General features: G+C 34.2%; 2 protein-coding genes across 3 annotated transcripts; both read right to left on the bottom strand.

Moving 5' to 3' along the window:
- Window positions 1-8538: 8538 nt before the first annotated feature.
- On the bottom strand, window positions 8539-10973 carry NMAT1 (Intron maturase, type II family protein). The gene has a single exon (XM_078321232.1). It carries the CDS (start codon window positions 10749-10751, stop codon window positions 8667-8669), a length of 2085 nt encoding a protein of 694 aa, XP_078177358.1. The 5' UTR covers window positions 10752-10973; the 3' UTR covers window positions 8539-8666.
- Window positions 10974-13280: 2307 nt separating this feature from the next.
- Window positions 13281-21283, bottom strand: UBP15 (ubiquitin-specific protease 15). 2 transcript variants are annotated; one of them, XM_078320572.1, is made up of 14 exons: window positions 20898-21283; window positions 19462-19926; window positions 18737-19055; window positions 17998-18397; window positions 17379-17506; window positions 17187-17284; window positions 16760-16845; window positions 16358-16520; window positions 16021-16144; window positions 15651-15808; window positions 15446-15530; window positions 15125-15337; window positions 14974-15035; window positions 13281-13997 (listed from the first exon to the last, which is right to left on the bottom strand). In XM_078320572.1, the coding sequence occupies exons 2-14, from the start codon at window positions 19809-19811 to the stop codon at window positions 13484-13486; spliced, it is 2700 nt and encodes an 899-aa protein (XP_078176698.1). In that variant the 5' UTR covers window positions 19812-19926; window positions 20898-21283; the 3' UTR covers window positions 13281-13483. The 2 variants fall into 2 exon arrangements, with proteins under 2 accessions (XP_078176698.1, XP_078176699.1); XM_078320573.1 differs by lacking the exon at window positions 20898-21283 and adding an exon at window positions 20711-20814.
- Between the last annotated feature and the right edge of the window lie 1308 nt (window positions 21284-22591).

Here is a 22591-nt window from a genome sequence, read left to right as displayed (position 1 = left end):
ATATGGTAGTGGTATATTTTGAATATAAAATATATCGATAGTTTTTGAATTAGGGATATTTTGAATGACAATTTGAACTTTGTATTGGTTTAATATGAATAATATTAGAACTTCTTAATTAATTTGATATTTTTTTTCTTGATGAGACATTTTTACTAGGCAAAGCCTTCTATGGACATAAGGACCTATTTGTAAAATGAACATATTTTTATTTTTAAAGTTCAAACAATCGATCCGAACCGTTCATCTTGTTCTCCATATTAATATGTGCTTGGAGACCAAATTTTACATTTTTCTGATTTTTTTTTACTATTTATTAAGATGGGTACAAAATTCAATGGTCTGAATTTGATATTTTTTATACCCATCTTAATAAATAGTAAATAAATTCAGAAAAATGTAAAATTTGGTCTCCAAAGATATATTAATATGGAGAACAAGATGAACGGTTCGGATCGGCTGTTTGAACTTTGAAAATAAAAATATATTCATTTTACAAATAGGCCCTTATGTCCATAGAAGCATCACTCTACTTACTATTAGTAGAAATATAAAATATAATTTTTGAAATAAAAAAACGCTATTTATAATAGCTTTCGCTATAGCTCCGCTATTCGCTAAAGCTTTTTTTTTTGGTCTCCCCGCTACACCGCTATAAACGCTATTTAGAAGCTTGGTTATTACCTCTGTAATTTGAGGAGGATTCAATTACACCTTTTTTTGGTAACACTGAATTACACTTTTCATTTTTAAAGTTTTCAAATTCCAAACAGTCGATCCAAACCGTTCAACATAATGGATATGTTAAAATGTGCTTGTAGATTAAATTCCAAACACTTTCCATTTTTTTTTTTGGAATTACACTAAGATTAGGTCGTAGTTTCCAGCATCACCTACGATAGGGTCCACCATCCATTTGCCTTTATGTGTATCGATGTAGAGGTTAGGGCAGACTCGTTCCTCCTCTCTGACTTTCTGATTTTGGGCTCGGAATACGTGAACCTTCCCTGTTTTGATGATCTTAAATCCTCCTCCAATCGCCACGTCAGTTGCCAAGTACGAGCGTCTGCTACTTGTGGAGATGTGAGTGTGTACTGATATCCCTGATAGGTCACAAATTCCATCTAGTCTCTTCGCTACTTTAGCATAGTTCCTCCGGTGCGCCTCCGGTCCTAGTATGCCTGTTTGTAATTCCTGATGCGTATTCTACAATGTAGCGAAGTACTTTGGATTAGTTTTCTAAAGACCAGACCTTAGTATGTTCTCTCATAGTGGTTAATTATTGATATTGTATGTGCTGGCTCTGATACCAACTTAGTTGTCACACCCTGAGACAACCCGCCACGTATTTGCACGTAAGGCGTGTGCACATCACATACATTATCAATAATAAATACTCATACAATATTTAATAATCAAACGAGTCTTCTAACATCACAAATAGTTTGAGTAGATTACACACATTCAACATAAGATCAAGACAAACATGACAAACAAACCGATAATTGTCATGTCAGTCAATGTATCCACTTTTAAAGAGAAAATTAAAGTTTAACTAAAAAGAAAATGAAAAGATACTTGAGCCATCTGCTTGTTGATCTCCAGATCCACGTTCCTCCTATTTGTGCTCCATGTCGGCCTCATCATTTCCTGGAACCCACGTAAAAGTGGAAACGGGTGAGAGATCGAACAGTCTCTCAGTACGGGATTTAGTTCCAGTCCCGAAATTTATCAAATTAACTTATTAATACAAACTAGATATTAAAATTGTATCCTCACATGTAATCTTACTAATGCATATTTAAAACACACATCCACACAAGCACAAATACATTTCTTTAGTTATCTTTCATGTTTTTAATTGCCTCACCAGGGGGACTCAAACCCCACTAGATCTTAGCCGTGCCACTAGCCGAGGACTTGAACCACCGCTAGATCTTCTTTGCCTCACCAAGGGGACTCAAACCACCCCAGCTATTGGCGTCTCACTAGGGGGGACTCGAACCACCACTAGTTCAATTGTCTCACTCAACGGGGACTCGAACCACCGCAAGATATTGACCCGTGACGGAAAGTCCAACTAATGCCACGTTAACGAGGGGTCCAGTCGGACACTAGACCCAATGTATACATTCCAACATGCGTTCAACGCATATTGGCCCCTTTCCTTTAATTTATTCGTTACTCTCCACGTTTGTTTCGTTTAATCACACAAATATCATACTCTACACTACACATCTTAAAAATCCGTTGATCAATCGAATAATCTTATCCTAGTATTCTAAACAAAACAAAAAGGATCGTTCGATTCAACATGCATAATTCCATAAATAAATAAATGCAAACAAAACGATAAGTAACAATTTGACAATGTCCAAGAAACCCGTACCTGTTATTGTGGTGTAGTTTGCTACCGCTTCTTTATCACTCTTTACTTCAGAACTCAGACCTAAACCATGTAACACAGTTTTTAAATTAATACTTGTATATATATATTTCCATTTGATTGTCATTCTAGGTATAAACCAAATATATTTATTACCATCTAATCTGACTTATATAAACGAATTTAATAACATAATCAAATTCCAAACTGACTATTATCAAACTAATTTATATGTATATATAGAGAGAGAGATAGTATAAAATACTCAAATTCAAACCGAATGAAAACAAAAGAGACACAATATGTCTATCTAACTGAGACATGTATCTTTATATATAAGTAGTATAAAATAATCCAATTCCAATCCGAATGCAAAAGAGGAAAACAAACAACACACAAGTCAAAGAAATATTAATTTAATGAAAATTGAAAATTGTTGGTTTGCACGGATTGGGCCTCCCATAGTATATATTAAAGTTTGTTTTGAACGAATCTAGAAAATGTCAATAGGACATATTTGTATTTAAACCCAAATATAAATACAATATTATTTTACTCTGAGATCACGCATAAATTAATTTGTTTTGACAATAACGTCTGTATGATGGTATACATACAATTTATTTCTCAAGGAAACTAAAAAAAAAGTTTATATTAATAATAAGTTTTAGACTATAGTTTTTTGTAAATAAATAGAAATAGTTCTAGGGTTATCGGTGAGTAAATCTCTATCAATTAAAATAGTAGATGTAAATCAAAATAATTGTTTGTAATAAAATTAGTTCTAGGGTTATCGGCGAATAATATCTAGGGTTATCGGCGAAAAATTACAATCCAATAAAATAACTTTATAAAGTTTGATGCAATTCGGTTTGTTTAGGAAATTCTGAACCATCGAAACTTTTGACTATCAATATAATATACTAATTATCATTCCATCTAATAAAATAATAAGGTTTTATTAAGTAAAATTGAAAGGAACTTTGACAATAAAACAACTCAATTTATCTACCGATCAGACTTATGAAGCATCCAACAGTTTACTTAAATTAAGTAAATAAAATATAAGAATTGATCTTCATCAAAATAAATTAAGTTTCTGGAAATTTATTGGTGAATCTAAGAATTTATACAAACGTTAATTCAATTTATAATATTACCAAAGAACTAGTCGATAATCAATTAAACTTTTATTAAAAAGTTACTTTAACTATTTGAACAAGTTTATAAAATTTCAAAAATCTAACGATAAAACAACAAAACAAATATATGTAATTTTCAGAAATCTTATCAATTAAATTAAAATCATAAATTATTTAATCTACTTACTAACAATAAATTAAACATAAAATTTGGGTACCTTAATATTTGAACGGCTTGGCTTGAGTTTCCTTTGGGAGTTGTGAGTGAAAGAGGAATATAAAAGAAAACCTAGAGATCTCTTTTTCTTGTTTATAACTTATGTGAAGAACTAGGCGACGATAGAGATACTGACTAGGGAAATTAATTCTCATAATTGCCTTCCAATCTGATCGGTTACAAATCAAATTAAAGGTGCCGAATAAAAATGGAAATAACTTAAGAATTCAAGGTGTGCCGTTCTAATTGTATCATGCTGCGCCGTTCTAATTGTAACTTAAGAATTCAAGGTGTCAAGTGCCAATTAATTATTTTTGGAAAGTTATTTATGAGGAGATATCATACTAGTCTGAAACCCACGCTTCAAATTATTGGGCTGCCGGTTCCTTATGTTAACATATAAAATATTTATCTACTGCCAAGATACGAATGTTTCTACAATTAATCTTTACATTTCGGTATAAGTCTTATTCACCTTAATTTATTAACGTACAACTAGTCTAGCTATCTTTTATATTATAAAATTCCTTATTTCAATAATACCAAATTGATTATATTATGTATATAATAAAAATTTCTATGGCAATATATTAGTATGCGTATACAAATATAACTAACAATCGCAATTATATAGGAAAGAAGAATGATATCTAAATTATTTTCATCGTACCTTTATATAGTGTTTCCATTACGTGGTGTTACAGGTATGATGAGGTATAAAAAAAATGAGGCATTGGAACCCTCGTTTAGTGTCTCAAAAATTCAGTTTAAGTTTTCGTTCAACGGTAGGCATTCAACGATCGGTATTTTCAAAGTTTTCAAAGTCTAAACAGTCGATCCAAACCGTTCAACATGATGTATATTTTAAAATGTGCTTGCAGATCAAATTTTACATTTTTCTAAAATTTGTTACTATTTATTAAGATGGGTACAAAAATTCAATGGTCTGAATATAGCGATTTTGTTAAATAATTAATAAATAGTAAAAAAATATAAAATTTGATATGCAAGCACATTTTAACATATATATTATATTATATATGAGGAGGGATCAAGTTACAACACTTGAAAGTTACAACAAAGTTACAACATCATTTTTTTTCATTTTCAAAGTCCAAATTGTCGATCCAAACCGTTAGATATTCAATCTATATTAAAATGTGCTTGCAGACCAAATTTTACATTTTTTGAAATTTTTTTGCTATTTATTAAGATGGGTACAAAATCGCTGTTTTTATTAAAATTCTGCACCATTAAAAACAGCAATTTTGTACCCATCTTAATAAATAGCAAAAAAAATTCAAAAAATGTAAAATTTGGTCTGTAAGCACATTTTAATATAGATTGAATATCTAACGGTTTGGATCGACGATTTGGACTTTGAAAATGAAAAAAAATGATGTTGTAACTTTGTTGTAACTTTCAAGTGTTGTAACTTGATCCCTCCTCATTATATATATACATATATTATATTATATATACATATACATATATTATATTATATATACATATACATATATTATATTATATATAGAGGAGGGATCAAGTTACAACATTTTTTGAGTCACAACAAGTTACAACAAGTATTTTCTACATTTTGAAAGTCCAAATCGTCGATCCAAACCGTTAGATGTGATCTCTACAATAAAATATGCTTGGAGACCAAATTTTACATTTTTTGAATTTTTTTACTATTTATTAAGATGGGTACAAAATTCAATGGTATAAATTTGACTAGTTTTTGTACCCATCTTAATAAATAGTAAAAAAAATCCAAAAAATGTAAAATTTGGTCTCCAAGCACATTTTATTGTAGAGATCACATCTAACGGTTTGGATCGACGATTTGGACTTTCAAATATAGAAAATGCTTGTTGTAACTTGTTGTGACTTAAAAAATGTTGTAACTTGATCCCTCCTCATATACATATGAGTAGGGATCAAGTTACAACACTTGAAAGTTACAACAAAGTTACAACATTTATTTTTTTAATTTTCAAAGTCCAAATCGTCGATCCAAACTGTTAGATATTCAATCTATATTAAAATGTACTTGGAGACCAAATTTTACATTTTTTGAAATTTTTTTGCTATTTATTAAGATGGGTACAAAATCGTTGTTTTTTAATGGTGCAGAATTTTAATAAAAACAACGATTTTGTACCCATCTTAATAAATAGCAAAAAAATTTCAAAAAATATAAAATTTGGTCTCCAAGCACATTTTAATATAGATTGAATATCTAACGGTTTGGATCGACGATTTGGACTTTGAAAATTAAAAAAATAGATGTTGTAACTTTGTTGTAACTTTCAAGTGTTGTAACTTTCAAGTGTTGTAACTTGATCCCTCCTCATATACATATACATATATTATATTATATATACATATACATATACATATACATATACATATATTATATTATATATACCTATACATATACATATATTATATTATATTATATTAATTTTTCTTACGGCCATAAGAAATCCGGCATGAAAAATATTGATCTGGATTATTTGTAGCAGTCTTTTGAATAAATCAAATTATATAGTATTCCATCTATTTTTTTAAAAATATATTAAATATTTGTAATACTTCAATACAAAAAATAAATAAATTATAAAAACTGAAAAATGAAAAAAAATTTCCTAAAAAAAAAAAAATCCTAAATTCGGAAAAAATTAATCTGGACTTAGGAAAAAAAAATCATAAATCCGGAAAAAAATTATTCCGGATTTAGAATCCAATTTCCGGAAAAAAAATTTCCAGTTTGGGTAGTTTTGGAAATAAACAAGCGGTTTGGTTAGTTTTTTTAATTTATATATTTTTTTGGATATAAATAAAAAAATCGGAGCAAAGAGCCTATTGGTAAAAAATTATAGTCATGTTGGTTTAATTTTTTTTTTAGTAAAAATTAGAGGTCAAACAATCCAACTATTTAATAATCTTGTTATTACAACAAATGATTTCTTCCATCTAGATTTTGAACTCATAATTTCTCACATGAAAATCATATATCTTTGCTACTAGATCAAAGACTGAACTGATTCTTATGTTAGTTTAAACTTAGAAGGGTAATGATTTTATTCGTTTGGATTTTGTGCGCTGCTATTTGTTTTGCATTATACGGTTATCATAAATGCTAATTATATTTGTGTTATATTTGAATCATGTATAAATTTAAATTTTATATAATTTATATCTGGCACGAACATAATTACCACCTCATTATATCTAAATCGAATAGAACTAAGAAGTAGATGACAGTTATATGGTCATGTTTGTTTTAGATAAAACGATATAAATGAATTCGAAATCAAAAGAATTCATCCAACGGAACCAATTGCTAATTTTTTTTTTGGATAAAAGGTTAGAAGTTTGTTTCATATTAATGAAATAAAAGAGTTAAATTACAGTACTTGGTTAAGCAATATTCTTTCAAAAGAAACCACCACAGTTGTGCGAAACACAGATAACCAAAACAGATTCCGTTTCTTTATTCAAGTAGATAGTTTACGTGGAATCATGTAGCATTCTCGAAGTCTTATTTCTGACCATGGGTGAATTAATCTCAGTGGAATCTAGCACTAGCAGGACCTGAATTTTGCTTCTAATTATACTGTCTTATTTCCCCCGAAAACTTAACAAGAACAAACTAAATGATTTCATGCTATATATGCTTCTCTCTTCAAAGAATACAAAAATGTGCTCCAACCTAACTATTGGTCATACAAGAGGTATGATCACCCTTTATTCAAGGTTGGATCTATTGGGTATATATATGTGTAGATCACGGTTGTGAATTCACGAGTAGACAGCTATGATGACAATATCTACAGAAATCACATGTATTTTACTGAGATAATGCAGATTTGTTCATATTTTGCAAGTCCTTGGAGGAAACCATTACAACAAACAAGACATGTATATAAGATCCAGAACTCATACTTTATTGTCTCTCATTAGATATACTTCAATGCAAAAAAGCACAACCAACCTATATAGAAAAGATTAACATCATGGTAAAACATCATTCAAGCCAGCGTTATAAGAACACTAGAGTAAACTTGATTGGATTGCATGATTACCCAACATCAGGTTTTGATCAAATTAGTATGTTTTTTTCATGCCATTAAAGAAACAAAAAAAACTACAAACTTCACTCTAGTTCTCTCAATTTATCTCTTCATCCAACTTTTCCATCACTAAAGAACAGAAAAATAAGTGAGAGGTAGTTTCAATTTTGCAAGGCTTGGATGACTAGTTCAGAAACTCTACAAAAAAAAAAAGTTGCCACACTAAAAAACCATAATAAATTTACAGTATTATATATAACTATATAATTTAGTGTTTTGTAACCTCCAAAGAAATTCCCAATAATTCTAGTATTTCTTGTTGAATAAAAAAATAAAAACAATAATAAAAGAAGTTTCTTCAAATCTACTCTTTTTTTCTGTTGAATATTTAATAACAAAGAGTAATCTTGCACTCTCGCATGAACTTACTGTCAAGAGACGAGAGATGCCAACTACTCTGCATTGATTTACATGGAAGGTTCTTTAACAGTACATGTAAAGTACATCTACATCCATCAAGTTTGTGCATGTCAGGATTGATCTTTACTTGCTTTTGGTGTTTCTTAATTGAAGATTGTCACCAGATTTGTAGAAACCTACGTAATGATACCAGTCATGACTACTGTCTACTGCATACCAGAATCTCATGTGCCAAAAATGGCAAGCTAAAACACTTGTTACCAGAAAAAAAAGTTCTCTTTTATTAGCCTCAACAAATAAAACATAAATGTATTTGCTGGAGACTCTGTACAATAATCCAAGCAGTCTTTGTATGAGCAGCTAAATGTTCGCATGACAAAAGAAAAAACATTAAATATAACTCAAATCAATTCAAGGCAAAACTAATTATCTAGCAAACCCACCCCACCATCTTTCTCTTGCAACTTTTTACTCCATACCCCGCGAACTTTATAATCCCAAACAACCCCTGCCACAACATCTTGAGGCGACTCCAGCTCCCCTCTCCTTGCCTCTTTATATAACTGACAAAAAAATTGTGGATCCTGCAACTTCACATATTCTTTGAGCACCAACTCATGGTATGGGACCCAACTCCTAGGTAGAGGTGTATAATCACATGAAGGGATTGCTGACATGTGTGCAAACTGCACCCCTTCTATCACATCCACTAGCCCCATTCGCAAAAGATCAGAGTATTCTGGAGCAAAATTTTGTGTTGCTTCTTTCAAGGGACGGCTGAGATCTCTCGACCCAATCTTGTACACCTTAGCACGAGATTTTAGTCTGTACCTTGCAGCATAGAGCTTTCCTAATGAGCTACGAATGACGTACGCACAAAAACCCACAATTTTTTTCCTGTTATCAGCATACCGGTACCAGTCGGCCATGGTTTCAAGAAACTTGTTCAGTTGTGAATTTGTATGAGCCTGTCCAGAATAGAGCATAGGCGTGCATGGTAACGGCTCTGGATCCCTGTCCCCTTTGACTAATTCAAGTTTCCTAAAATGGGTTATGCAATTTTGTAGGCTAGCTGTGACAGAGAGTTGTGTACCAACTCCTTTCTCACTTATGACCTTACCTCCTGTACCAGTGTACCGAAGTGTAGGATATATGACCCTTCGGCTGATTATATGGTCTAGGAACTCAATACCTCTAGTAATATGTTCTATTTCAATTTTGGAGTTTTCTAATCTAAAACCAAATTTGGTCGCACAGAATTCCATCAAATCCTTCCGAATCTGGACAGCATCTTCTCTTGGGCCACGAATACCAACCAATATGTGAGACCCATACCGGATGTAATCCATTTTTCGTGTCTTAGATGCACCACTGGATGGTACAAACTCGGGCCATGCAGGGTTGTGACATCCTTCATCAATTTTCTCTCTCCAAATTGAATCAAACTTGGACGGTTCAAAATAATTTTCAATCTTATCTTCCATCCAAAAATCTAACTCATTAAAACAAACATTGAGAAGCAAAGGACTTAGAATCCCACAATGCCCATAAGATGGTATGGTTTTGGCCTCCTCTGGTGCAAATCCAAAAAAGAGCCGTAACCAATATGGGTCAGGTTTGGGTTCATTTTCATTCAAAACCTTTTTCTTTCTACTTGCACGAAGAATCTTTCTCTTCAGCCTTTTCTTTGCGAACCCATGAAGTTCTTCTCTCTCCTTCTCTATTGAGCCAGGTCTAACAGGTCTCTTCAGACCTGATTTGACCAGCCGAACCACATTTCGGTCCGATACTGCCTGCTCCAAATAGCCAATTATGGTATTGGGTTCTAAATGGATTGAAACATTCGTAAGATCTGCTTTGATAAACCATAGATATCCAGCAAAATTGGACCTAATGGTACGTATCACCGTATGGGGCCCACGACCAGGCCGGTATGCATGTGATTTTGATGAAAAACGTGTTTCAAGTACTGGTTCAAGAACTAGCAACAGTAATTCCTGTATCACTCGGTCTTGGAAAGGTGGTGGTGCAGTTTCTAGAAGCTGCTCAAATTTTCTTTTACCAATCCGTGTTTTGCTTGGTTTATCGGCTGGCGACCTCAGTATGAGGTCAGATGAAGAGCCCCAAGGGAAAGTGGAAGGAGAAGAGAGAACGGCGCAACGAAGAGAAAGAAGGGCCTGGAGGTGTGAGTAGGATATAGCAGAACGGGGTGGGAATGTACCAGTATGGTGCGCACATGAACGCTGGTATGCTAAAACCCATAGGTCAAAAGATTTCAGGTAGCCAGTAAGGTTGGGAAATGGTACCAGGTGAGGGGTTGGTCTGGAGAAGGCACGACCCCATAGGCCAGAAAGAAGCTCAATTGGGTCAGATTTTAAAAGGTCGTATGGGTTTTGATCAGGGTGCAGAGAAGTGGGTTGTGGGTTTGAACAGAGAGAGGAAAAGAAGCGGGGAGAGAGGTGAGGGAGCAAGCGGAAACGTGGTCTGGGGAAGGTCTGTGAAAGCATTCGTGACTGTTTTTTCTCTCCGGCATATGATCGAACAGGTTATGCGTGTGACAGTTTGGGAATGTTTGCTGCAGCTCTAACACGGTTTCGAGATAATTTAGTACTCTCCTTCCTGAGACAAATTCTGATAGAAATCAAAATTCGAGAATTTAAATTTAGTTTTTGCAGTTTCAAATTTGACGAGGCGATTTTTGCCTGGCAGTTTTACGGGAGAGTACTTGTGAAGTCAGATTCGCGACTAAGAAGTTCAGAAACCACCTGAGCCTTAAAAAGAGTAAATATTTTAACGGAGTAGTTTTCAAAAGGAGTAAATATTTTAACGGAGTAGTTTTCGCTTCATGAAGCGCAAGAACCATATGCAGCGCTGTTTCGATTCTATAGTTTGTGCGCTGCGTGAAGACAAATTTGCTCTGTTAAAATATTCACCCCCTTAAAAAATGGTACAATCAGTTATGGGCTGTAAATGGGTTGAGGCAAGCTTATATATAAAGTGATATAAGGCCTATATACCTTTAATCAGGCTTTGTTTAAGTGAGTCTAATCAAAGACAAGAGTTCAATTGTGAGAAAATAGGTTTAATCCAGCATCGGGATAGGAGTTCCATTGCTTAAACGCTACGAAAAGGTAAAGACATTCGAACCTCACAGATTAATTAACCCAACTAAAATTTGTACTATTGCACTGCATTCCGCCCCATACCATGCGATGCTCACATGTTAAATTTTCTCTTGTATCTCACGCTAAATTACCTTAACCCAAGGCGTAAAACACTTCATTGTAAATTTTTCTATCAGCTGGACTTAAAATATTGTGTTATTTACTAGCCAGGACACCTATTTAATTAGTTGATTCTTTTCAGAAATACTAGAGAGTTCAGTGCCTAGTTACAATCCACAAGATGAGCCCTCAAATATCTCAATATATGTTCATTAAAGGCAGAAACATTATTGCTGCAATTCATTTAGAATAATAAAAGGGCTTCGGTTTCTTAATTTAAGATGACTTGTATGTGATAGCTAAATATATCAGATTTGTGCTATCAAATAAGGAAACAAGGAAATAATTAAAACTTTGGCAATAATGTGAAATAATTAAAACTTCGGCAATTTTTGAATTTCATTATTGTTAATTTTACTTTCAAGCTCAACATGCTAGCTAGAGGTCAAGAACCATACAATATACATATATGATATATCATGTATTAAAGATTCCTAATAGAAGTCAAGAACACTACTGAGCAAACTTAACTTAAATAGCCAATTAAAAGAATTTAAGATCAAAATGTTATTGACAACGCCAGAAATGAACACGCATTTCACTCAAAAATGAAAAATAGAAAAAGAAATGAACACATATATTTACAGTTGCAAGTAAACCCATGACATTATTTCAAAGAACAAGATCATAGACAAGGAAGCATCTGATCTTTTATCAGGTCAAAAGTACAAATCACCTCACTACTCATTCAAAGCAAAATTCGAGTGGTGAAAAATGAAAGATAAAATGCATTAGTTGAAACAAAACAAAAACACCAAGTATATCAAGGGTTTAAGACCGTATACTCGTCGCATCCGGTGCCAAGCGACTCCGGTGCATCATTATGACAAGCGGACGAAGCAGACCGTGGGATGAAACCTCGTGGTAGCATCTGAGAGAAAATGTTGATTTTCTTTTCATCTTTTTCCTTGTTTAAATTGTCAAGATCAAGCAGTAAAGGCCTTGCTCTAGTGTGAGACTTTCTGGAGGTTAAAGGAGTGCTGTTCGGATTTTCGGGTTGTTGATTTGAGAGAGATATGAGAGTAGAGAGAATGAGGATAGAGAGGAGAAGAGAGGAGCATGGTATGCAACCCATGAGAGAATTAAATTCTGGTGTCAAACGGGAACTTGTATGTTGTAACAAGTTGGTTGTAGAGAGAGAATGGAGAGAGAGAGAGAGAGTGGGTTGACTAGTATAAATATTGTACTACATTTGAATTTCTAGAGAGTAAATCATATCATAAGCAAACAATTGTACCCAGCAATCAACTAATCCTCGTCTTCTTCTCTCCATTCATGATTTTATTCAGGCATTGAAGCTCCAGCACCCAATTGTACCCAGCAAAGGAAAAAGTTGTAACATGGTCAAATGATCTCTACCATTTCACTTTTGTTTCACTGACCCCATACTTTCTTTTTTATCATAGAATCATAGTTGGCAAGTTCAGGGGCATTGGTGCTTAAATTCAGTGCAACTCAAAGAGGACTCTCTCTTGATAATTTGGTATTGAATTTTCAACCAACAAAATTTTACTCCAAATTAACTAATTTCAAATAAAGAATTCATGATCGATTTGAATTCAATTGAACCGAACTCTTAGTGGATATTGTTCCGATCATTGTTAGACTTTAACGCCGATCAAATGGCGCACCATGAAATTCAACGCAAAACCGAGAGACTTACTATAAGTATTCTGCTCCTCTTATCACATGTTCTTTCACCCTTTTGAATTCCAATAAGAGCCTCATGCAACACAAATAGCACAAAACCTGTTTTGCTTATAACTGAACCTTTCTCATTATAAACTAACGATTTTCTACATTAAATAACCAGCCATACAAGCCTCATTCACCCTGAAAAAGACCATGAGGCTACCCAACCAACCAGCTAAACTACTCTTATATTAATGCTGAACTCTATCATCCAACTATCCACTAACTTTATGCTAATTAAATTACGAGAAATAAAAACCAAATTACATGTCACAATACCCTGACGTTTGCATATAGCATCCTTCAAAATCTACGTTTCTCTCTCTAATTACACCTCCATCAGTACCAGCAGTCTCCACATAATACCTTGTCTGAGGCCGACAGGAGACTTCATAGTACGGGGGCCCAAAAATTGAGGCAAAGGGGTCCAAACTAGGGTTAGGGCTGGCATTGGAATTAGAGATTTCACTATAATCTACCATGCTAAATGAGTCTCTTGTGCTCTCGGTGGTAAATGATGACTCATCCGAGCTTGTGAAGAGAGACCACTCGCTAGAAGAGTTAGCATCAGAGAAATCTGCTGAGGTGGGAAATGCTGATTCATCCATGCGATACTGTCTATGGTCGGGACCAAAATCATACCTCCCTTTTGGTGCATCATTGATGGATGCATTTTGTGCAGACTTGGGGGGTTTGGATGTATATTCGTGTTTGGAGGAGACCAGGAAATGTTCAGGGGACTTTTCCATGTACGCTCTTGGAGGTCGTGGCGATGACCTAAATTTGTATGAAGTTAGTATTTTGCAATATTATTTGATTTGAATAAATGAACAAAGAACTTCAGAAGAATGCTGGCACGAAGAACAAAAATCTGAGATTTCCAAATCAAGCTGACAATTTACTTTTTTCGCTCGTTTCAATTTTTTGTTCTGTTGATAATGGAGCTTGCAAGTACATATGGAATTTATGATCAATTTGACATCTATTGTTTGGCTAGTGGTAGTGATAAATAAGACCAGCGAGAACATTTGGAAAAGTAGAGAGAAAATTAATCCGGATGTGTGACACGGGGTGGTCTATTAAACACCTCTTCACATGCAGAATAGCAAAATTTGGAGATGGGTAGATAATTTTGATGCTTTTGAGATGAATGTGTAAAACTATGATGCTGTGTTGGAAAGGATCAAAAGGATAAGCAAAAGAAAAAAGAATGGATAATGTAAGGTTTTAAGAGATTCATGTGTTTCAAGAGATGAGTAATATGCAGGGAACCAGTGCACCATGCAGGTACTGATACAGTATTCAATATGTGATGAAGGTGTTGGTATCACCTACTATTTCAAAAGAAAAAGTAGGGCCCTACTACCACACCAGACCGTACGATGAAATCGAATGGATCAGACTTATACAAGGACCCCCTTAATTATAAATCAGATTGATCCTGTTTATTCGTTTAAATCACACGGCCCGAATTGGACTAGTAGGGCCCTGCGTTTTCTTTTGCAAAAATAGCAGATAGGGGCTCAGGTAAGGTGATGGCACAATTTTTAGTAGCTTATTTCACAATTTATTTCTTTTAATTTTACAGAATTTACCACTTTTCACCGGAAAAAAAAATCCGTATAATTTTTTGTTCTTCATTATTAAAAATTACACAATAATTGAACTTCATACTTTCAAAAGTTAATCATCAGGAAAAAGAGTGAGACATCAAATAAGAAAAATTGGAATCACCAATGTTTGAAAAATGTACCTAGAGTAAAATAGCATGTATGCACCTTCTGACATCACCTGATTCAATTGCACCATTTGCACCTGATTTACAGAAAATAAAATGCAGGTAGTGAGCTGATGAGTAGCGATCAGAATGTAAAGAAGTTATAGGCATTAATCTGTCTAATTACCTCAGAGTCGTCTATTCTCAACCAAGTGCCCTGCATATCTTTGACATATGAGATGTAGTGACCCGAAAATGAAGCATTTTGATTGTCTAAGTGCACTATAACAGCATACAACAGATACAGGGGCGGCTTGTCAGCCGTACCGGTCACAAATGGTATCATGTCCAGCATTTCAGGGAATGTCACGCATTTGTTTATTTTTCCATATTTTCCTGACTGAAGAAAATAAGCATCAAAATAAAAGTTAGTGCGAATGCACAAAATTTTAATGCATCTGGAAGTTCACTTTGTGTAACTTGGATGCATAATGCAAGTAGATCTGACCTGGAATCTCTTGAGCACTATAGTTAAAATATTTGGCACCTCATGCACACTCAACTGCTTTCTTGCTCTCACGTATGCCGAGCACCTAAAACAAGTAGTTAATTAATTACTCATTTTAAATAAAGTTACAAAAAAACAAAATTGTTACTCATTTTTAAACGAATATTAAAAAAATTCTGAACAAAGATGTATTTGAGAGTTGTACCTTTCACATCTATACATGTTCTCTCCATCAAGGTCTTCTGGTGAGGTGAACTGAGTCAAGGCATCCTCTAATGACTCGACCCAACCATTTATTTCCAAAGTTAGGTCCATTATATTTTCATATCTTTCAGATTCATGATGGCATCTCATGCATATCACCTAATTAATTTAAAAACAAAAAAAACAAATCAGCATAATGTCATCATACAAAGCTGGCCAAGTATTGTGAATGATGACAACCTCAAATTATGATACTGTGTCAGTGAGATCAAATTTATACTTGTACCAGCAAAGTACACAAGGATATCTGTGTACCATATCTGCTATCCATACCAGCTTCAAATACTGAGCTAACTCAGAAAAAATGGTACCTTAGATCTGAGCCGACCACCAAAGATCTGCTGTATTAATGTCGTCTCTTGCAACTTTGGATTGACCACTTTTTCACCTCCAAGCCCCTCCAAGTATGTAGACTGCATTGACATCACCAAAAGCCTATTTTTGCACACATTTTAAAATAGTTGACATTTTAGTAAATTTCATAAACAAAATCATGATCGCAGTGAATCTCAGAAGATGCTAATAATGTGTTAAAATATGATTTTCCATTAATACTTTTCTGCAACAAGATCGCTTTACAAGGTTGACATGCATATTTAGTATTTATAAAAGAAGAGGCGACTGTTATATTAGCTGAATAAACATTACCTTAGAAACTCATGTGCATCTTCTTGGCTGCCTCCACCTAAGCGGCAACCAATATTTCGCATATTAGAAAGGATTCCACTTAAGGACAATGGGGCCCCACTTTCACGTAGCATAGAAGCATGCTGTTCTAGCTCACACATGAGGCACCAACTCTTTGAAGAACCTACAAAATATATAGGAAAAAACATATAAGCCACCTTGGAAAAAATAGTCCTATATTTGGTTACAAACTAAGCCAATTTTGTAGCATTATTTAGTAATTTATAGCATTCGTTTGGCTTTTGTTTCAAAGTGTCGAGCATTAGTTACATGTAAAAGATTTAAATTACTGTTTAATTGGCAAAAGGACCATCAAGACAAACACGTAACAGTGAAGTACATTTAATGTAAGTTGAGAATTACAATTTTCAGAGTGCAATCTCTTGAGAAGGTACACCATGAGAGGCTTTGTGGAAGTGAGACATTGTAGAACTGCATTGGCATAGCAACTGACAGAGAATAGAACAAGTCAGACCAAATAATTTCAAAAGCATTCACATCCATGCAGTAAATATCAAATCTACCCCACACAAACCTACGGAATTGTGCAAATTGTAACACAATGAAGTATTCTGCATAACCAGAAGATAACTAAAATCTGCATACTATTATGGGTTCTTTGTTTGAAGAAATGATACATGCAGTGTATATATAATCTTCATATTTTAAAGCAGTGTGTGAGATGTATTTCACACTATGCAAGGGTTGCCATGATTTTCGAAATTGTCTAGCAGCATATGAGCATAACTCAGAAATTTTCACTCTTTTTAATGATGAAATCTGAGTGTACCTGTTTCCACAATTAACAAGGCCCCGTGGAGCAACGCCTCGCACCTCATATTGAAAGAATTTAATGAGCTCCTCATATGGAAACAGCACCTGAGGCACCTACAATTTTGCACGAATAAAAAATAAATGCATAATACTTTTCTGACCTTGTTTGAATAATTTGAATAGAAAAGAATAAGGGAAGGCCCCAAACCTTGTTCTTCCTACTATCATTTATCAAGCCAACAAGATTGTATTTGAGAAATTTTGAGGGTTTCTTTGCAACCTCATTCTTCAGCCCATTTGAATGGTAGTTGTTTGAACTGCCTGTGTTAGTACACCCTATATATTTAGACAAAGTAAAAAGTATGAGTAGCAATTCTAAGAGATAAATCAAAAGACGGTTCTCCTTCGAGTTCATTTTAAGTTGAAGGATTACCAATTGCAATTTCACCGATCTATCAATTGGGTCGTATTCAATTTAAGAAATTAACCGATTTCATCATATAGAACTACCTAGTTTCTTATTTCGTCTAAGTTAATTAGTAGTGAAATGAAAAGAAGATCGCAATTGAATTCCTCCATCTCTCCTACTCTCAACCCTCCTCAGTACAAACTAAGGTCAAATGTAAACCATATTCAAATCCTGAATCCCTCAATTATTCCTATTGCAAGTATTAGTTGCAGACTCCATATAAAACTAGTTACATATTCTTCAGTCTTATCAATTGTTTTGTATAAATGCCAAGTTTTTTGCATTACATTTACTCTACAGTTGCAACTTTGCAATTAAATTTCAATTTCCGAAGAAACGGAATCAAAGACAAACTTACTAGATTCGTGTTTCTTGCACAAATTCCTTTCATCCCCTTCCACAAAATGCTCTTTCACAATTCTACTATCTTGGAACTTTTGCACCACACAAATTGATTGACCCAAAGTATAGGGGGGTTTCTTGTACCCTGCGTTTCCTCTTGATGAGCCTTTTTCAGAAAAATGGCCCACACATTGCTCAACTATGCCTTTATCTAGATGCACACTGGCCTCGAAATCAATACTTGTATTACAATCTGAATTTGAAGGGACTGGTTTTGCAGAGGATTCTGTCAGCTTATTTCTCTTTCTTGAGTCCTTGGTGCTTTTACTATGGTATTTGAGGGTATTTTTGGAAATTGAAGTGTCATCCAGATTTTTCTGAACCTCTTCTGATGTTGAAAGAGTACTAGCTGGTGCCTAATAGAAAGTTAAGGTGGGAAATTATAAAATTGAAAACAGAGCCTCGTTTTCTACATCAGTAACAGTATTGCACCAGTGCAAATCAGGATATAATTGTACAGTGTCATGTTCTCTCCACACTCATCTCTCATTTTCTTGGGCCTATGGTTAATTTGTGTGACTTGCAGTGGTTTTATTAAGTTCATTTTCTTAGAGCTAAGCAAATAAGCTCTAACTTTCATAATGACTCCACAACAAACAATGACATCATCGAGTAATGAGGACAAAAGCTGCTTGTGCAAGTACAAGCCCACTTGGGACAATCTTAGAATAAAAAGAGTAAAAACATAAACAAACCTCTGGCAAAACCTCAGAAAACAGTGGGTCTGCCTCCATCCACTCTTCAGTTCTGAATTTGACTTGTTTCAATTTACTGGTACTCCTTTTATCCGGATAATTGATAAACTTACTATCAGTTTGAGTGCCAGACTGATCATCATAAGTACCATCCGATAACATACTTTGTTCGCTTTCACTTCCATGAAGTGGCGAGTTCAAGTTGACCAGATAAGGCATCTGCTGAGGTGCAACTCCGGAAGGAGTAGCAGATGTATTCCAAGGCTGACATCTGTCCTTGTGATCCTGCCTCCAGTGTATTATCTGGCACTTGCCAGAACTGCACATTCAAGAAGTTCAACTAAGCTGTGCATAGGTTGCATGCAATCAACTGGCAGGTACAGATACCAGACTGAAGTAAGAAACAATATATGCATGGTAATAGGTACTGTCCAGGTGCATACTAAATGGTACCATAATGTTCTGCTAAATTATTCTCGTTTTGACCCCAATTCCAACAGCAGGTCAACTGGTGCTTGAGCCTAATACATGGTAATTTATCAATATACTGTATTACAAGAGAACAACAGGAGCAAAATGAAGTCTTAATCATATATTCAACAAATAGGTAACACCTTTACAAGCATTATAAAAGTTGCCTGTCTTGGACACGGAGATCTGCAGGTCAAAGCAGTTTAACGGATGATAAAATTACCCTCTTTAACAGAAAAAAAAAATGGCCTTACCAATATCGAACAGACTTGCACCGAGAGCACCTAGTAGTAGCAGGAGCTAGGCAGGTCGCACACTCATAATAATATCCATTGCCCCTCAAAGATGGTACCACAGGTCCTGTTGGTAATGTCACTACTGCCGGTATCACCGGTACAGCTGGTATTAGAACATCAGGGCATGCCATGTGGGCCTCCACTCCGACCCGAGAGGATGCCTCAAAGGCAAGATGTGCGAGGTCGGAGACACGGGCCCGCTTTCTGACAGCCGCATTCCATTTCCCAAGAAGGATATATGTGACTATTGGAAGCACCACTAGAACTAGTATGAAAGTTGGTACATCAGCTTGCCGCGGCTCGAGCATGTCCTTACCACCCACTCATTCATATCCCGTCTCGTTAATTTGTTTTTTTGCTGTAACCCTCTGCGTTGACTCGATAGAGCTTGACAGTTGTCCACCTAACTAATAAGTAGCAATTCTGAGCCAGGAGAAGAAAAAAAAACATTAGCTCACTTATAGAACAATATCTTTAGAAAGCAACGAACATAAAAAACACGAAGAATCTGGTCAAGCTTGATATATCAATGCCGCAAAACTTTCTTGCGGAAAGGTACTTTTTTCTCTATTGCAAATATATGAAAATACTATTTTCTATTTAACCATAATTGGCTAAGCCCAACAAAAAACCATATTAGAACTATTTGGAAATAGAAATACTACAGAAGATTAGGTACTTGGATTTTGTTGCTTAAAATGCAACCTATGGTTGATGACAAATATATTATAAGTACTTTCTTAATCGACCAAACAGAGTGTTATGTCTCTTAATATTGGTGCCTTGGTGGTTGTGAACTACATCTAATTAACAATGCTTTCTAATAGTACAATCACTTTATCAAAACTCATTATTTCTTTCTTGGCTAATGATTTAGCTACACCTGGAATAACAACTACCTAAATTTTTCTATGTAGAGTATTACAAGAACAGTTACCAACTTTATACTTGGATTTAGAATGTCGTGGGAAAATTGAATAATGAAAAAGGAAAAATAGGGCTCCCATTTAGTAAGCTTTGTACAACTCAGATTAACCCTAGGTTCAAAGCTTATCCTGAAACCTTTCCCAATACAAAAAAAAACACAATCCAAAGCATATCTATAAGCAGAATCGAACCAAGAAGAGATTAGAAACAAAGATGGTATATATAAATAGAAAATTACTAAAAAAAACTGGTAGATTTACAATTTTATTAGAAAAATAACCTCTTAAGAAAGCTATTTAAAACCCAATTGTTTCTAAAGTACAGATTGCAGCACCAATTTCTCGAGAAACTACACCAGAACCCCATTTCTCACAACAAGAAAACTTATATCGAAAAAAAGGACAGTAAAAATATTTTCTCAGGACAAATTAAAAGAACGAAAGCTAAAACAGTGTGATTTTTCTTACCCGATTCAGACGCACAAAAACAAAACCAATCTACAGGGCACAAATAGACACCACAGCACGAGATTTGCGAGTCTCCTTTGCGGTTGCAGCTGGAAGCCTGGAAGGAAGAGGTAGGAACGGTCGAAAAAAATGGGGAAAGCTCGAGTCTTTCCCCTCAAGCTGCGAAGTTTCGTTTATTCTCTCTTCAGTCTTCACTCTTCACTACAACCCTCTCTTACTCTTTCTCTGTCGTCCTCCTCAAATCACAAGTTAACACCCAACTCTGTTTTCTTTTCTCTCTCCCTTACCCCCTGGTGTGTGTGTGTGTTTGTGTGTGTGATGTGGTGACTGATTCAGTACTGTGTACTGCCCACCAAAGCAAAACAGGAAATAATTAAAAAGAGTACGAAGAGCGTCAAATGAATTTGACCCTTTGTACTGGCGAATTTTTGACAATGACCCTCCAAAAGTCTGTTATCTAATTCTACTCACCCTTTGTATTAAGGTAATTAATTACACCTTTAATTTAAATGAACTCCCATTTGACAACAAGGTAAGAAATAATTTTAATCACAACCCATTATCAAATAATTATATAACGAAAATTAATTTTACGCTTATCAGTGTACAACAATCATTAATTAGATTAATGACATATCTTGAATTCATTATAAATTAATAAATTGATACAATTACCTTAGTGGATTAATTAAAATTATTGCCAAAATTATGTGCGGGGGTAATAAATCATACCAATCAATTAGAAGAATTGTTTTGAAAAAACTAAAATAAAATTGAACACCAAGTCTAGCATGTATGACGACATGTCTACTTTATAAATAGAGAGACGCATATTTGATTCTTGCTAGAAGCATAAAAAATAAAATGAAAACTTAAATTAACGGAAATCCTTATTTAGAATTTTTTTTTAATAATTGAAATTGTTATATCAATTAAATTATAATAAAAATGGTGTGTGATGCATCTTAAGTGGCTAACATGATATATAACTACATGCATCATTAACGGTTTAACCTTCCTCTTCTTCCACCATAAAATAACAGAAGAAAAAAATGCATAATAAAAATTTATGACATATATTAATCTTTTCAAATTCTGGTTTTAGCTATCCCAACTCAGGTTCTATAGTTTTTAGATTTAAAATAATCACGTTAATTTACATAACTAAACAAATTGTGTAAAATTTAGGAGTGTGTTTAAAGACAATTGTTAATTCAATATGGGTGCGTTTGGATGAAACAAAAAATAGCTCGAAATAGCAGCTAACCCGACATTTCTAAGGAATAGTGGAATAACAGCTAATTCGAGCTATTTCTTTGTTGAGAATAGTGTTTTTTTTTCACCCAAACGTATTGTGTTGAGAATAGCTTACTAGGAATAGCAGCTATTCCTGAGTTAGCGTTTTGGAAATAGATGCATCACTATTTTTGACGTCGTAGACATAAATGAGAATGATGATCTCTCTTTTTTGTCCCTCTCTACATTACCAACACAACTCAAATAATATATATATTAAAAATATCCAAATCATCTAAAAACACATTAATGCAATGGATTTTATGATTTGTTATATTATGCACTGATTAGATTTTAATATGACATGATACAAAAAGAGAAGCACTAAACAAACTAATGAATTTCGTTGTATGTTTCTCATAAAATAGTACTATTACCTTTTTCTCAACAAAGAGTTC

Source organism: Carex rostrata, chromosome 19, assembly GCF_964058835.1.
Source record: "Carex rostrata chromosome 19, lpCarRost1.2, whole genome shotgun sequence".
Lineage (NCBI taxonomy): Eukaryota > Viridiplantae > Streptophyta > Magnoliopsida > Poales > Cyperaceae > Carex > Carex rostrata.
Note: the sequence above shows the minus strand (reverse complement) of the source record. Positions and strands in the feature narration are given on the sequence as shown.

Bases quoted from the DNA above. Each gene is read 5' to 3' on its own strand.
- UBP15 (XM_078320572.1), bottom strand. From the start codon at position 19,811: ATGCTCGAGCCGCGGCAAGCTGATGTACCAACTTTCATACTAGTTCTA. The intron at 19,056-19,461 runs GTAAGGCCATTT...TTGAATGTGCAG, and splicing joins TGCAAGTCTGTTCGATATTG to TTCTGGCAAGTGCCAGATAA. The intron at 15,809-16,020 runs GTACCATTTTTT...TAAATTAATTAG, and splicing joins GTGGTCGGCTCAGATCTAAG to GTGATATGCATGAGATGCCA.
- NMAT1 (XM_078321232.1), bottom strand. From the start codon at position 10,751: ATGCTTTCACAGACCTTCCCCAGACCACGTTTCCGCTTGCTCCCTCAC.